Consider the following 17,406-nt stretch of genomic DNA (forward strand, 5'->3'; position numbering starts at 1 on the left):
AAACCTACTGTCATGTAGTCCTCCATATTCATGGGATCTGTATAATTCCCCCAAGCACTGACTAGTAGTCCTCCATATTCATGGGCTTTGTATATTCCAAAACCAAAATCAAAAATAATCAAAAACAGGTATAGAAATTGAAAACCCAAGAAAAAAAACCCTTAAAAATTACATTTTTATTAAATACTTTTTAAAACGGTATACCCTAGGACCATCAATACAGCCCTATCAGACTGCAGTCAGGTAAATGTAAGACATCTGACGGTGTCCCAGAGGGTGAGGTATGAGCAGTACTGTGATCCAGGGCATTCAGGGTTAACATACCTTTCCCATAGACTTTTGTAGTTGAAGTTGGTCAAACTCAAGCAGCTTCTTCCAGTCTTGACGCTTTATAGAGTAAAACACTTCTTCGTAAGAGAGATCCAAACGATAATTAAAATCTCCACACCAGAACACGTAGTCGTGGGAAAAGACATTTCTCCCCTGATTAAATAAGAATACAATGAAAGATTAAAATAAAAATATATTGTAAATATAAAAGAAAAGTATTTACTGATAATGGAAGAATGCGTGGGCACCTACCAGGGGGAAGCTTAATTTCTGTGTGATCTCCTTGTAATCCTCATTCCTTTCTTTCACTTGGGTTTGTCCCGCAGTAAAGTGGCTACATATAAAGCAGAAGCTGGTGCTGTAACACTGGAAGCGCACAGCCACTGCTCCTTTGTTTCCGGTTTTGCCTCCCATACCAGTCTTTACCGTGTCCACTGCCAATTCTCTATCGCAATAAATAAATCAGATTTCATCATGAAATGTAAAAACTGTAAACTGCAAACAAAAAGTCACATTGCAACAACCAGTGCCCAGTGTTTATGTTTCGTTGTATTTCCAATCGATGGTCCAGGAGCCATATGTTGCTCTTGGACCACCTTCTTGTGGATTCACAGATGGTGGCAAATCCTTTGTATCCTTGGAATTTCTTAGCTCAAGTAAAATCTGGCAATAGGGTCTAACACCATATTTTTGGCTTGTCACATGCCTTTGTTACATCTTAGATTACCTTTTTAAAGGGAATCTATCAGTAGGATCCAACCTCCTAGGCTGTCTATATGGGCATGTAGGTCATAGGAAGTTGAATAAAATACTACCTTGATATCTGCAATCTGATGTCTTATTCCTGAGATATCCTCATTTTTCTTAATATGTAAATGAGCTATTAAGGTCTATGACATGAATCTCCGCCCCCAGAGCTTATTTTACAAGAAGCGGGGTATAACAAGTGTGGAACATCTAATGACTGGTAGTCTGCTCTTACCTTCCCCAGGTCCAGTGCTGGTCTCCACCACTGCCCTGGTCTCTGTTGTTTGTCTGCAATGCTGATGTCATGTCACCAGCAATGTAGCCAATCAGTTAGCTCAGTAGCTCTGCCCATGTAGATGGCATGAGACTGTAAGCTCAATGATTGCCTGCGGCACTGTTTCGATGACATCAGCGCTGCAGGCAAACAACAGAGACCAGAACAGCAGTGCAGAGCCAGCTTTGTTTTATAACTACTGCCGCTGAAAGCAGAAATTTTTCTGACCGTTTACAACTCCTATAAACATCTTTTTCTATTACGATATTCATCTACCAGTTAACAAATGATGCCATCAGAAAATTACAACAACACCCACATATGAGGGAAGTATTTAGTAATTCACAGTTGCTTTTTCTATTATAATTGTATTTGTACATTTTTTATGGGATTTTCAGAAACTTTGCTTTTTATACTTTGTGAAGAGCTACTATGATTAAGGATGGGAACCACTGACAGAAAACCAGGGAGGGATGCAATTGCAATAGGGTAGTCTAAAACATTAGCATTAGATTTGAATTCAATTCTACTCAGATTTTACAAATATCCGCAATTGCCAAAATAGGGATTTTTTTAATCATTTGCTTCCACCTAGCATCAGCAAAAAGGCGGCCACTTACTGCCTATTTCTTTGGCTCCTCTGCACCTCACGATTATTTGTGTGGTCCTCATCGCATAGTCCGATAGTCACCACAAGCGCTAAATCATCAGATCTCTTAAAGGCTGCTTTACATGTTACAATTAATCGTGCAATCGCATTTGCGATCGCACCCGCCCCCATCGTTTGTGCGACATGGGCAATTTGTTGCCCATGTCGCACAATGCTGTAACCCCCCTCGTCACACGTATTTACCTTCCAAACGACCTCGCTGTGGGCGGCGAACATCCTCTTCCTGAAGGGGGAGGGACGTTCGGCATCACAGCGACGTCACACAGCCAATAGAAGCGGAGGGGTGGAGATGAGCAGGACGTCAACATCCCGCCCACCCCCTTCCTTCCACATTGCCGGCGGCCGCAGGTAAGCTGTGTTCATCGTTCCCAGGGTTTCACACGGAGCGATGTGTGCTGCCCCGGGTATGATGAACAACAGGACGTGCGATTTTTAGAAAATGAGTGACGTGTCAGCGATGAACGAGGTGAGTATTTCTGCTAGTTCAGAGCTGTCACACGCTACGATATCACTAACGAGGCCGGATGTGCGTCACTTACGTGACCCCGCCGACATCTCGTTAGATATATCGTAGCGTGTAAAGCCCACTTTACACTAGACTGGGATGTTGAGCTTTGATGAGGCTAAGGAAGCCGCTGTGCATATGAGTGCAAAGTCATGGTCCGTGCCATAATGTCATGCGTGACCTTCTACGCGCTTGCGCAGAACCGTTTCAGACCTCATCAGAGCTGGAAATCCCAGCCTAGTGTGAAGATGTTACAAGAACCGGAAAGGAGATTGTGAGAAGTAAAGGGGACGAAGAGGTGAGCAGTATGGTCCATATCATAATACGGTACATTGAATTTGAGGAAAATAACTTCTCTGAAAATCAAATTTCCCAGGAAAATGAGAGCAAACAAGAGAATTTGAACTGATCTGCTCGTGTTGAAGCAGCATCATTAGGTCCCCTGACAATCACCAGAGGTGCAGTCTCTGCTACAACAGAGGAAAAGGAAGACAAAAAGAGGACTTCAGTTCCTGTTCTTTACTATTTCCAACTAGATGTCAAGAGAAATCTGTAGTAAGTCTATTATGGTTGGCAGTCTGGTACACAAAAGTATACCACACTTTCCATAAAGCATAAGCGCTTTATGGAAAGGTAACTTTTCAGGACAAGGTATGATAACTGTGTGAGTATGTACGTGAGGAATAACACTATTTCTAGCCATTGCACAACTTTTATTCTACATATTTTTCACACGTTACCCCCTATTCATGGTCTAATCACTTTGGGGCCTCAGCAGTCACTGTGTGCTTCACTGTTCCCCATCCATAAGCTTTTGTTTTAAATAAGTTTAATCTGATCATTCACTGAAGAGACTTTAGAGGCAGATTTGAGCACTTTTAATAGTGAATGATCAGGATACGGGAAAAGTGACTATCAAGTGGGGAAAAATATATTTTATTAGAAAAAATATATTGCAAAGCTTGCTAGCTTCAATTATCCTGTTGTATTGATTTACACTAACAAGCAAAAGGGTAACAATGTTTTGAACTTTTTACTTTCAGGCTCCAAATCTCATCATCCACTACAGCATTGAGTGTGAGTCTATCTTCATTTTATAGACAATCATCTTGGCCATCTCATACATTGGTTTGGCTTGCAACCATTTATGGTATGATTAGATATGCAGATTCTTGTCATGTCACTGAATTGTTACTATTTGTCTCCTAAAAATCAAAAATTCTCAATTTTAATATTTTGTTAGTATTTTGTAAATCCACCTTTGGCTTTCAACACTGCCTGCATCCTTCTGGGCATGACCTCGATCAGATTTAAGCATGTCTCAACCAAAATGTGATCCAGGTCTTTTCTAGACATTCCCAATGTTGGTGAATACTGGTCAACTCACTTGGGTATGTATACAGCTTTCTCTTCAACTCTAACCACAAGTGTTTGATTGGGTTGAGGTCTGGGACTGTGGGGACCAATCCAGCACCTCTACTTCATTGTCATTGAACAATTTATTCGCCAATATCGACGTATGCTTCGGCTTCTTCTGGTCTTCTGGTCAAGTGTTCGGTGCCTTTGGCTGTGAAGCAACCCCATTTCATCAGTTTTCCTCCACCCAACTTGACAGTTCCTTCAATTTCTCAAACCATTAGCCCTTTTCCCTTGTTTCTTCCAAATCCATTTGCATACATCAGAGACTGATCTATTTACCTTTACTTTTTTGCAAACTCAAGCAGACGCTTATTGTGAAGATATTGAAGTCAAGGCTTCTTCAACTTTTTTCGGGCTACCATACGAGACTTGTGTAATGTGTGTCTCAGGATGCTTGCATGGACATCACTATTATGAATCATATGAGCCACCTCCACCATCGTGTTTGTTGTAACAGAACTGATAGACCTTGTTAAGAGCCAACTTGTCGACTCCGACGTTTTGCCTGGACGTCCACCTTTTGGCTTTGGAATGGATGGAAGGACTTCATTTCATATTCTTCCAACTGTCATGGCACTCACATGATGCAGCTTGGCAATTTTTGTGGCTGAGAAACTGATGAGCTGGATGATCTTGTTTCTTTTTCTTGGGAAATCTTCCTCTCTGCTCCTCAATTCGAACCAGTGAACATTTGCTTGGGAATCAACCTAATAACACACTGAGCTAATAGGGAATATGAGAACAGGTTGTACTATACAGAAAGAAACAGCTTTTTCCTGTATCAGGAGCAAAACAGTAACAATGCAGTGACATCACAAGAATCTGCATATTGAATCATAACATAAATAGTTACAAGTCAAATATATGTATGAGATAGCCAAGATGATGGTCTATAGAATGAAGGTAGTCTCACGTTCTAAGCTGTAGTGGATGGTGAAATATGGAACCTATAAGTCAAAAGTTCAAAACATAATTACCTTTTTGCTTGTCAGTGTATTGTGAAAAAATGTGGCTACTATTAATGCAGAAAACAGTTTTAAAAAAATTACAATATATACCTATCACCCAAAGATACAGCCACTTAACCATATCCAACTATAGATTAGTCAAGCGATCAAAGCCGGAGAAGACTAAAATGATGGTAAAAGTTATTCCATACTTGGCTTTTTCATGAATATATTCTGTACTTTTATATGAGTTCTAAGCAAATTTAAAGAAGGCAAAACAACAAAGACATTGGCTAGCAGAAGAAGACTAAAAACAAAGGATTATAAAATAGATCTGTCTGAATATAGAATGTGCCAATCAAAAAGGAAAACATGTAAAGATCACAGAAGGAGGCCTAGATGCCTTCAGTCATGCAAAGCCAAGGAAATGTAATGCAACAGGTTTGTTCTCAAACTGAGAAAGTGGGAGTTTTCTGCAGAGAACATGGAAGAATAGACAGCATAGTGTTACATTCAGATTATATTATCTTCAATAACACAAGAATACAAAAATGTGATATGAATACAGTATATTACCTGATGAAAGGCATGTGGAACGGCCGAACAAAAATAAAGAGGCAGACTCCAACAAGTTGTGCTGAGGTCAACATTATATACCGGTGAGATCTGGAGATTGCCTTCTGTATCTGCTCAGACCACACTTTCCGATTTTTTGTGCTGCCAAGACATTAATAAATATTTCAATTTCCCTACATTTCTTTATAGGCCCGAGCATTACTTTAAAGGGAACCTGTCAATGGGATTTACCCCCATAATGTTTTAGGAGCTATCCTTATAATGTTTTTCATTATGCCTTTATTAGTATAACTATTACTGCAGTTTTTGTAACAATAATGATAAATCCTAGTGCTGGTTTCTCAATCACACCGCCATGGGCATAATACCAGCAAATTGCTGGAATGAGAGATGGCATCCCGGGCTAGTCTAGGTACAAGCGCGCATCACTGTTACAAAAACTGCAGTAAGCGAAGTAAACTGTGGAGAGAAAAAGCGCAATAGGGTCTTACCCGGTATATATCCGGGGAAAAATAAAGGGAATGTACTCACCTCAAGTAGTTGTGACGTCACAACTACTATGAAAGCTTATGTTGTAGAGATGAAATCTGCTGCAGCCCCCGTGGTTGATAGCAGAGAACAATACAAAAAAAACATATCTCTTGATATGTTTTTTTGTGCTGTATGTCCTGATGAAGGGAGCAGAGCTCCTGAAACGCGTAGACACAAGCTACAATAAAGGAACATTGACCATCTCTTTGTCCTCCTTCCTGATGAATAGCGCGGCATAAACCCCTTCTCTATTGTTCTCTACAAAAACTGCAGTAAAAGTTGTAATAAAGGCATCATTAAAAACAATATTAGAACCCTGGCAAAGCGCTCCTAATAAATTATCAGGATAAATCCTCTTGGCAGGTTCCCTTTAAGCATTATGCTAAATCAATACTTTCAACAGAAATTTTTACAGCAAGACCATTTGAGATATATGAGCTGAATAAATGGTTAAGTACACAAGAATAAAGCTCACTGCCCAAAAAAAGCAAGAACCCTAATGGGTTTTACACCCTCCTTTTTGTTTACAAAAAGGGAAGAGGAGATTGCTCACCTCTCTAAGCCTCACCACTCTGGTGGTCTCTACCTGGACCAAATGTGATGGTGTCTTGTCCATCTGACCCTGCACCCAATCAGTGGTCTCATCTGTCAGGTGACTGTATTGGCAGGACATTATGACTTCTAACCAGACCACCAGAGGAGTGAGGATTCGGAGAAACAACGTAAGTAACTCTTCTTTAGTTACAATGATCTTCTGAAACAACTTTTGAAACATGAAGTGTGAAAAAACCCTTTAGGGTATTGTGCAGACATTGAGTATTTGCTACAGAAATTTCTGCATCAAAAACATGTCTCCTGTTTGGAAAAATGCTGTATAATAAAGTGATTTTTTTTCATTTTTTATGCGTTCCCCAGTCATTAGAATGGGTGAAAAAAGCTGCAAATATGTTGAAAGAAATGACATGCTACAGATTTGAAACAGCTTAAAATCTGCTAGGCAAAAATAAAGGGATTGTCCAGTCTAAATCCGTAAGTTTGCAGTCACTCTATGCGTCACTCTATGTGACTGCAGACTTGTGAATCCTCTAATGCTCGCTGTGCACTGTGAGGATTCACCAGTTTCAGTCCTGGGAATGAAGGTCACGTGGCCGCGAGTATGTGATATGCAGACTCCTGGCCACATTCCAACTACAGGTGTGCGGCCTCGCTCAATGCAAGTGTACTGGGCGAGACTGAGGCCATCTAGTCAAATTCTGGCCTGGAGCCTGCATATCACATGCTTGTGGTCATTTCACCGCCATTTCTGGGACTGAAACCTACAAATCCTCATAGTACACGGCGAGCATGAGACATGAGCATGAGATTTCACAAATCTCATTTGTTTTCCTGGGATGGTAAAATGCTGCATTTTTAGTGACAAAAACATGGAAATAAACAAGGTAAAAACAAGACACATGAACATACCCTAACACTGGAATGTGACTGCCTAAAAAAGTACCGCAGGTCCCAAAGATACCATCTATGGCCAACTATCAATTGTTAATCTACAACAATGGATCCTTTTCTGCGCTCTGAGTTCTAGTTTTTCACACAGGAATAGAAAAAAAGGTCTGTGTATATTTTTTTAGAAGCTGCTATTCTTCATGGGATTTTAATGTTTGCACTGAACTATGGGGAACGGGGTACAAAAAGCGAGTACAATTTTAGAAACAGTAGGAAGATCGGCTTAGGAGAAGTTTATAAGGATAGCGGGGCATGACAAGTAAGGTTACTCTTCTGTGAGGAGGCAATTTGCCAAACCTTGATTGCGATTTGTCAGGTTCGCAACCTCCCTCATGTACTTAGTGGAGCTACACTAAGGTAACACTACTGTGTATACTATACCCCCCCTATTTATAATACATTTGCTGTGAATTTTCTTTTGCGCACTCCCTCCCACTATTTTATGTGTCTTTAATACATTAATTTATCTTTTTGTGGTTATTCACATAATTTGGTAAGTTTACCATTTGTATTTCATGCAATATCCACCTGTTGTAAAGAAATATTACTCATTGTTGTGTATTTTTGTTTAGTGGAGCTAGTTTCCTGCCACTGCAAGCTTACGACAGGCTAGAAGTCCGCCTCGTTCGATGTTGGCCATTTTCCCAGTAAAGTAGGCTGGGTAATTAAATGAGGTGACAGGAGGCACTCATCAAAAACGTAACGGTGCAGGTGAATAGCCAGCCCTAATAGTGGGCTACCAGGCCTGTCTGCTGAGACGTAGTGTAGACGGGTAGGTGTGCCGCAGCTTGGCAGTCTAATGTTGGGATCATTCATCCCCCAACTGCAATCTTTTTGATGGCACAAATTTGTGCCATATTGTATTATTTCCATATTTTGTGGGTGGTTGGACTTAATATGTTCACCACGTATGATTAATACCAGTAGATTACATGTGATCTTCTGAGACGTTAAGACCGATACCTACTAACATGAACAGACTTAGCTGCTTCTATTGAAATGAATAAATTCATAGATTACGTCAAGAGTTGGTAACTTTTTTTAGTTTCATATTTAGGGCTGACCTTGCACTAACAATGTTTCCGGCATTCAGTTCAACCATTTCCTCAAAGCCTACAGCAAATATGTCTGGAGGGCCATTTTCATCTGTAACATAAAACAATAATACATTTGTTATTAAGTCATTTTTCAGAATGTTTTTAACTCGTACATCTATAAATTTGCATTTTTAATAAGGTTTTGTAGCTATAAAAGCTGCACAAAAAGCTACAAGTGAATAAGTCATAGAATATGCCAGATTTGAGGGCATGTTGCATGTTACACCCACTACAATGATTAAGGGCATGTTGCATGTTACACCCACTACAATGAAAAGTATTTTTAAAAAATCCATTGATGCACAGAACATTTTCAGTTTAGGTTATTGTTTTCTAAGATTTGATTGTATAAATTGGCTTTGCTATATAACTTAGGCCAAGGGTGGGCAATTTATTTACCCTGAGGTGCCACATTGGAGACCAAGACTGTTGTGGAGGACCAAAGCAATAGGCTGAAATTAAGTTAACTTAAAATATTAATTATTATTATTTTAATACTAATAGAATCACTTAATACTGAACAGAATTAAGTATGCTGACTAGCTGCTACTGCTAATACATGATACAAAAGAGCTTATTAGTTTATAAACCATACTGCTTCTGTTATTCAGACCTTGTACCTCAACAGCCCCACTGTATGATTGTTCATAAAGCCCACACCACAGCTCTCGCATATACAGTACACAGACACAATATGATGCCCCCACAGACCCCAATGAAGTATGATGGCCTTACAGCTTCCCACACAGTATGATGGCCCCACATACAGTATAAAGGACCATGCAGCCCCACAACACAGTAGGATGGTCCTCACAACTCCGACTGAGTTATCGAGTCTACTGTCGAAGACTCAAGTAGAACAGTGGAAGAAAGACTCAGCGGTATCTTTATATTCACTGGTATCTACACTCTTGGGATGCAGATACCACTGAAATTGAGATGCTGGGAGGGGGAGGGAGGCAACATGTTGTGGCTCATGGAACAATGTTTTCAGCCCCTTTGTTGTACCAGTCCATAGAAAGGAACAGCTAAAGGGCTAGATGTGTCCCTCAGGCCACACCTTGCCACGGTCTGACTTAAACCATATTACATTTATACTCCCTCCAGGACCATAGATTAGTAGGTGTAGGATGCTCATAAATTTCCATTAGAAACTAAGGGGAAAAAAAGAGAAATATAAAAAAGACAGAACTACTTTAATGGGATACGTCATTATGCTATTTTGTGAAATACATTAATGCTATAATAGCATGGCAGTTCCACTTACCCTGAAAATCAGGAAGTCCAGATAGTTTGGGAGCCTCTAGAAGCCAGTCTGTGAGCTCACTGGTGCTGAGGACATTGCTCCGGAACTGCTTTCCTCCATTTACGTTCCAGGTTCCCACGGCAACACGAGTCTTTTTAAAATTTGTAAACTCAAACTGGCGTTCTGACATAGACCTTAAAACGCTCGGATTCACTGTGACACAAATATGTTGGAGTTAGCACGTTCTCAGATGAAGTAAAGTGCGAAAAAACTAAAATGCATTAACATGCTTTTGCATTTTCTGGTGAGAAAAATAAGTGGATTCTTTTCCATTTTTGGATTTCACCAAGTCTCCCATCAATAATGCACATATAGTCAGGTCTAGTAAAGTCTCTAAGGCAGACCTGGGCAAGGGGCGGCCCGCGGGCCACATCCGGCCCGCCTACTCTCTGTGACCGGCCCACCTGGCTCAGGGCGTCCTTGCTGGCTGGTCACTGATGAGGGGAATCTGACCTGTTGTCCGGAGCTCCAGGCTCCGGGAGGCGCGTGGTCAGATTGCCCTCATCAGTGCCCGGGCAAATGCCGGGGCCCTGGAGAGCCGGGGGGCTCACTCGGCCTCGTCAGTTCTGGTGCCCCTTGGCCGGGGCCCACTCGCCTTAGTTCTGCTGTCCCCGGGCCGAGTTCCGGGGACCGCAGTCCTCGGCAGGAATCTGCGGCGCCGTCCCTTTAAGGAGCAAAGACTTCCTGGTTGAACTTCATCTGTGGGCGGAGCTACCGGCCGGCGTCCTGCTCATCCCACAGATGAGAGTTGCAGTGCCAGCCAGCGACCCCCAGCACAGTGCTTCTTTCCGGCTCTGTGTGGGCCCCCTCTCCACCGTGACCTGAGCGGTATGTGCCCTCCCCACCCCCCGATTTATGGGCCCTGGTGAGCTGTATGGGCTCTTCTCCCCCTAGGTGTATTCCCTGCAAACCCCCCAACCCCCCCCACCTCCCCGGTGCCGTATGTGCTGGGCCCCAGAGCTGCGTGTGTGTCTGTATGTATATATGTAGCAGAGCTATGTGTGTATGTATGTAGCAGAGCTATGTGTGTATGTAGCAGAGCAATGTGTATGTATGTATATATGTAGCAGAGCTATGTGTGTCTGTATGTAGCAGAGCTATGTGTGTCTGTATGTAGCAGTGCTATGTGTGTATGTAGCAGTGCTATGTGTGTATGTATGTAGCAGAGCTATGTGTGTCTGTATGTAGCAGAGCTTTGTGTGTCTGTATGTAGCAGAGCTATGTGTGTCTGTATGTAGCAGAGTTATGTATGTAGCAGAGCTATGTGTGTCTGTATGTAGCAGAGCTATGTGTGTCTGTATGTAGCAGTGCTATGTGTGTATGTATGTAGCAGAGCTATGTGTGTCTGTATGTAGCAGAGCTATGTGTGTATGTATGTAGCAGAGCTATGTGTGTATGTATGTAGCAGAGCTATGTGTGTATGTATGTAGCAGAGCTATGTGTGTCTGTATGTAGCAGTGCTATGTGTGTATGTATGTAGCAGAGCTATGTGTGTCTGTATGTAGCAGAGCTATGTGTGTCTGTATGTAGCAGAGCTATGTGTGTATGTATGTAGCAGAGCTATGTGTGTCTGTATGTAGCAGAGCTATGTGTGTCTGTATGTAGCAGAGCTATGTGTGTCTGTATGTAGCAGAGCTATGTATGTAGCAGAGCTATGTGTGTCTGTATGTAGCAGAGCTATGTATGTAGCAGAGCTATGTGTGTCTCTATGTAGCAGAGCTATGTGTATGTATGTAGCAGAGCTATGTATGTAGCAGAGCTATGTGTGTATGTATGTAGCAGAGCTATGTATGTAGCAGAGCTATGTGTGTATGTATGTAGCAGAGCTATGTGTGTATGTATGTAGCAGAGCTGTGTGTATGTATGTAGCAGAGCTGTGTGTATGTATGTAGCAGAGCTATGTATGTATGTAGCAGAGCTATGTATGTAGCAGAGCTATGTGTGTATGTATGTAGCAGAGCTATGTGTGTATGTATGTAGCAGAGCTATGTATGTATGTATGTAGCAAAGCTATGTGTGTATGTAGCAGAGCTATGTGTCTGTATGTATATATGTAGCAGAGCTATGTATGTATGTATGTAGCAGAGCTATGTATGTATGTAGCAGAGCTATGTGTGTCTGTAGCAGAGCTATGTGTGTCTGTAGCAGAACTATGTGTGTCTGTATGTATGCAGCAGAGCTATGTGTGTCTGTAGCAGAGCTATGTGTGTCTGTATGTATGCAGCAGAGCTGTGTGTCTGTAGGCATGTATAATGTGTATCTATGTATGTCAGTGTATATGGCTGTATAGATGTGTCCGTTCTATATGTATTTTTGTGAGTTTGTCTTTAAATATGTATGTGTACGTATGTGTGTCTGCGAGTTGATGGGGCCCACTGGGACTCTTGCGCCCGGGGCCCACAAAAACCTGGAGCCGTCCCTGACCCTCATCACACGCTGCGTTTCGGGCAGGAAACAGAGGACAGATCCTGAAGCTCCGCACAGTGTAGGCAGCGGAACGCAGGAATCTCTCCTCTGTTCCTTGCCCGACACTTTTCTCTGTGACACACACGCGCCCTGATATCGTCAGTACGGCGCGCATGTGTCATTTGAAAAGTTCCCGCCCGGCAGGAGAAGCTGCAGAGGCGGGGGCCGTATGGAGAGAGGCAGCGGCGGGGGCTCCTAGGAATACAGCGTCAGCGCAGCCTGGCCATGTGAAGGAGAAGCAGCTCAGCGGGGGGCTCGTACGGAGGTGTCTGAGGATGGGAACGATAAGAAGAGAGGTGAGTGGTTACTAGTAACCTGCGGGGACAATGGGGGCGGGCAGGCGGGGGGCTGGGGGAGAGGGGTAACTTTTGACAAATATTTGGGGTGTAGTGGTTTAGTATATGGGAATGTAGTTTTACAGGTGTGGTATATGGGGGGGTGTAGTGGTGTAGTTTTATAGGTGTGTAGTGGTGTAGTATAATACAGGTGTATATAGGAGTGTAGTATAATACTACACCCCTATATACACCTGTATTATACTAACACCACTACACCCCTATATACACCTGTAATATACTACACCCCTATATACACCTGTATTATACTACACCCCTATATACACCTGTATTATACTACACCACTACACCCCTATATATACCTGTATTATACTACACCCCTATATACACCTGTATTATACTACACCCCTATATACACCTGTATTATACTACACCACTACACCCCTATATACACCTGTATTATACAGGTGTATATAGGGGTGTAGTATAATACAGGTGTATATAGGGGTGTAGTATATTACAGGTGTATATAGGGGTGTACTGGTGTAGTATATTACAGGTGTATATAAGGGTGTAGTGGTGTAGTATATTACAGGTGTATATGGGGTGTAGTGGTGTAGTATATTACAGGTGTAGTGGTGTAGTATAATACAGGTATTTATAGGGGTGTAGTGGTGTAGTATAATACAGGTGTAGTATATAGGAGTGTAGTATAATACAAGTGTAGTATATAGGGGTGTAGTGATGTAGTATAATACAAGTGTTGTATATAGGGGTGTAGTGATGTAGTATAATACAAGTGTAGTATATAGGGGTGTAGTGATGTAGTATAATACAAGTGTAGTATATAGGGGTGTAGTGATGTAGGTTATCACAGGTGTAGTATATAGTGATGTGCTGCAGTTTATTACAGGTGTAGTATATAGTGATGTAGCATATTACAGTTGTATATAGGGGTGTAGTGATGTAATATATAGTGGTATAGTATATAGAGGTGTAGTTTATTACAGGTGTAGTGTATACTGATGTATATTACAGGTGTAATATGTGGCGGGTGTAGTGATGTAGTATATGGGGATTGTGTGTGTATGTATACATTGTGTGTATGTGTATATATATTATACACGCACAGTATATATGCGTGTTTGTGTGTGTATATATATATATATATATATGTAGAACCGAGTTAATTATATTAGTCCGGCCCTCTAAAACCATCCCAATTTCTCATGCGGCCCCATGGGAAAATTAATTGCCCACCCCTGCTCTAAGGAGTACTTTACACGCTGCAACATCACTAGCCGATGATAGCGATGCCGAGCGCGATAGTCCCCGCCCCCATCGCACATGTGATATATTGTGATAGCTGCTGTAGTGAACATAATCGCTACGGCAGCTTCACACACACTTACCTGCCCTGCGACGTCGCTCTGGACGTCAACCCGCCTCCTTCCTAAGGGGGCGGGTCTTGCGGCGTCACAGCGATGTCACTCGGCCAATAGAAGAGGAGGGGCGGAAATGAGCGGGACGTAAACATCCCACCCACCTCCTTCCTTCGCATAGCCGGTGGAAGCAGGTAAGAAGTTCCTCGCTCCTGCGGCTTCATACACAGTGATGTATGCTGCCGCAGGAACAAGGAACAACTTCGTACCTGTCGCTGCAGCGAAATTATGGAAATGACCGACATTACACAGATCACCGGTTTACGACGCTTTTGCGATCGTTTATCGGTGCATCTAGGCTTTACACGTTGCGACGTCGTTACTGGCGCCGGATGTGCGTCACTTTCGATTTGACCCCGGCGATATCGCAGTAGCAATGTCGCAACGTGCAAAGTACCCCTAAGTCCTGCATTGTTTATTAGTAGTATTCTATGGTTAGTGCAAATTCAGATACCGGCATTACTTTGACAGTTTCACCTTTTGTGATCATAACATTTATAGCATTCTGGTCGGGAGACCACAATCAGTCTGGTCATTGTTGTTTATATACACGGGAAATATGATTGTTAACCCGGTCTAAGAAAAAAACATACTGTTATAGTGAAAAAAGTATGGTATATTGACCATAAATAATGAAGTTTATCCCAAAGAAAAAGGAGCACTATATATATATATAAACAAAAAAATATATATTATTCAACGTGAAGGGGAAGTTTTTCTTTGATTAGAGGTAATGCATATTATTGCCTCCATTTTATTTATTAAATGTCAGTACAGTAGTATCACTTATGCATTAAGAAGATTTCTGCTGCAGTTCACCAGACTTGTAAGACAATTGGAAGGATCTTGGATGAATGATTAGCAATCAATAGATATGTATTACCAAGCAGGGCAGAGCTGTCCATTATCATCCGCCCTTTGTCTGCATATTCATCACTGTAAAAATCTCCCACGAGAAGTAGATCAATAGCCTCCTGCTTTGCACCATCAAAAAAGTTTGTCTGTATTGTCCTAGAAACCGTACGAGCTCCATCTTTGATTTTTCCAACCTTTAATAAAAAATACAATAAAATGATTGAATCTATAACAATATTTTGAAAGCTCCTCTCTCTTCATATTAAAGAACTAAAAGGATTGTCCACTACCTGGACAAACCCTTGTAACATGCCATAGTTCCCCTTGTAAAAGAAACAGGATCAGATATTTAACTCCCATACTGGTGCCATTCCATTGATTATGCTATGTGAACCCTGCAGCTAATCAGTAGCCACTATTTGGCAGATGATTGGCTACAGGGCGCAAGTGGCATAACAATGCAATGTGAGTCTCAGCGCAGACAATGCTGGCAAGGCGCTGGTGTGGGAGGTGATATTCTGCAATGCTTTTAGATTACCATCATATCTGATTATACATACATTAGCTTTACCCTCCAGAGCTCTACTTCCAGTAAATATCATGCTGAGGTTGTGGCCATTCACAGACCACATAGATTTATAAGACTCATCAAAGCGCTCAACCACAGACTTCATATCAACCAATCCAAGACTCTCAAGCTGGATCCGCAGAACCTAAACATGAAGAAAAATAAGGATAGGTTTTCAACCAAAATAGAAACTCCAGGCATCATTGTGTTATTATATTATGATATAAAGGGGGACAGAAAAAAACAAAAACAAAATTGGACTTACAAGTTTTGTTAGAAAGTACCATACTATTTCACAAAGCCAGTATTAAAGGGACTCTGTCAGCACAGAATGACTGTTCAAACCACAGGCGCTTGGTGCATCATAGCGTGGCCAAATTTTAAGTGCCCTTCCCACCTATTTGTTCTCCCTCTATCTCCACCCTCCCCCGTTTTGTGATTGATAGCTCTGGCTTCATAGAGCCAAAGAACGGTGGACATAGAGGGAAAACAAGTCAGCGGGCAGGAGCATTTGTAATAAAGTTTGCTTTAATCAATAGATTTGGAGTAAAAATCATTTCCACTATTGGATGAGGTTAAAAAAAATGTTCCTGTGCTGAGATAATCTTATATATGTGTTCCTGCTGTGTACTGTGTAATGGCCGTGTCTGACCGTACAGGCACAGAGCCTGATCATACCACATCTCCTGGGCTAGGGAGGAAATGTGGTACCCCTGCCTGAGTCGCCACAAAGAATAGCTGCATGTGTATCTCAATATATATAACGTATTGCCAGCTTTAAAGATATTTGGTTTTCTCTGCTGTTCACCACATATAAACATAATTTTCCCACACTCCCTTAGGCCCCTTTCACAAATCAGTTTTTTTACATCAATCACAATCTGTTTTCTCGACGGATCCGTCGCAGATTGTGGCTAAACTGATGCAACGGATCCGACTAGCTGGGGGCTAAATAATAAATTGGAGCATGCTCAGTTAAAAAAAAACGGAATCCATCGGCGGATTCAGTCATTTGACGGATTACGACAGATGCTACGCCCATGAGCTTCCATTCTATCAAACAACGGCCGGTGACGGATCAGTCAGCTACAAATTTGCAGGGTATCAGTCCCTAGGCCACTTGGACTTTCAAAGTCAGTGGCAAACTGCAAGACTGCTATTAGCCTTTTCATAAGGAGCAGTAAATTTGTACAGGAGCTCAGTGACGTGATTGAGTCTGGAAACTTCTAGAAGAAACAGTGAGTTTTTCCTCAGGATTCAAGTCAACTGCTCACTGGAAGGGATAAAAGATCCAAAGTTTTATTGTCTTGAAAATCCCAGGATTTCAAGACACCTTTTCCCAGGTAGAGAAGTTGCGGCAGGAGGAATACACTACCACCACACAGCAGAGAAATTCAACTCTCATTAGGGCAGGAAAGACCACCATCATTATGAAGGCTATAAGGAATGTCCCGGACTGTTGTGCAGAGCGTCAGTAAAAGGTAAAAGCTCCCTGTCCTGTCTCTGACTGAATTATTCCCTGCTGCATCATTCCTACTGCAACATCCCCAGGAACCAGCCCTAGTTGGGGTGGGCGAGGGGGCAATCCTCTGGCACTGTGCATCACCCCCTAACTACTAGGGACCTTCAGCAGTGCGCGGCCATACCACAGCCGAATATCCAACTGGCGTCACAAACTGTTTATGTATTTATTTTTCTCTCCCCTTTTATATGTTATTCTTAACTTCCATCACAAAAGCCTGTCAGACGCGCCCGGTACAGCCACTTCGCCATTCGGACCCACCACCGTGACATCAGAGGTCTACCAGGAGTGTCACAGAAGTAAAAACGTATGCAAACAGTACAGCACGGGATAACAGCTGATTCTTTTTGTG

The 17,406-nt window shown here is 42.1% G+C and overlaps 1 protein-coding gene across 1 annotated transcript in view; it reads right to left on the reverse strand.

Annotated features, from left to right (window-relative positions):
• SYNJ2 (synaptojanin 2) overlaps nucleotides 1–17,406 on the reverse strand; it is a 266,841-nt gene that overhangs the window by 99,617 nt on the left and 149,818 nt on the right. Inside the window, exons 10-16 of the mRNA XM_075339649.1 lie at nucleotides 15,525–15,677; nucleotides 14,993–15,158; nucleotides 9,867–10,058; nucleotides 8,567–8,648; nucleotides 5,469–5,609; nucleotides 583–775; nucleotides 325–483 (exon numbers count right to left, since the gene is read on the reverse strand). Coding sequence (XP_075195764.1) covers nucleotides 325–483; nucleotides 583–775; nucleotides 5,469–5,609; nucleotides 8,567–8,648; nucleotides 9,867–10,058; nucleotides 14,993–15,158; nucleotides 15,525–15,677 — 1,086 coding nt within the window. The remainder of the gene's footprint in view (nucleotides 1–324; nucleotides 484–582; nucleotides 776–5,468; nucleotides 5,610–8,566; nucleotides 8,649–9,866; nucleotides 10,059–14,992; nucleotides 15,159–15,524; nucleotides 15,678–17,406) is intronic.

This window comes from Anomaloglossus baeobatrachus, chromosome 3, assembly GCF_048569485.1.
Source record: "Anomaloglossus baeobatrachus isolate aAnoBae1 chromosome 3, aAnoBae1.hap1, whole genome shotgun sequence".
NCBI lineage: Eukaryota > Metazoa > Chordata > Amphibia > Anura > Aromobatidae > Anomaloglossus > Anomaloglossus baeobatrachus.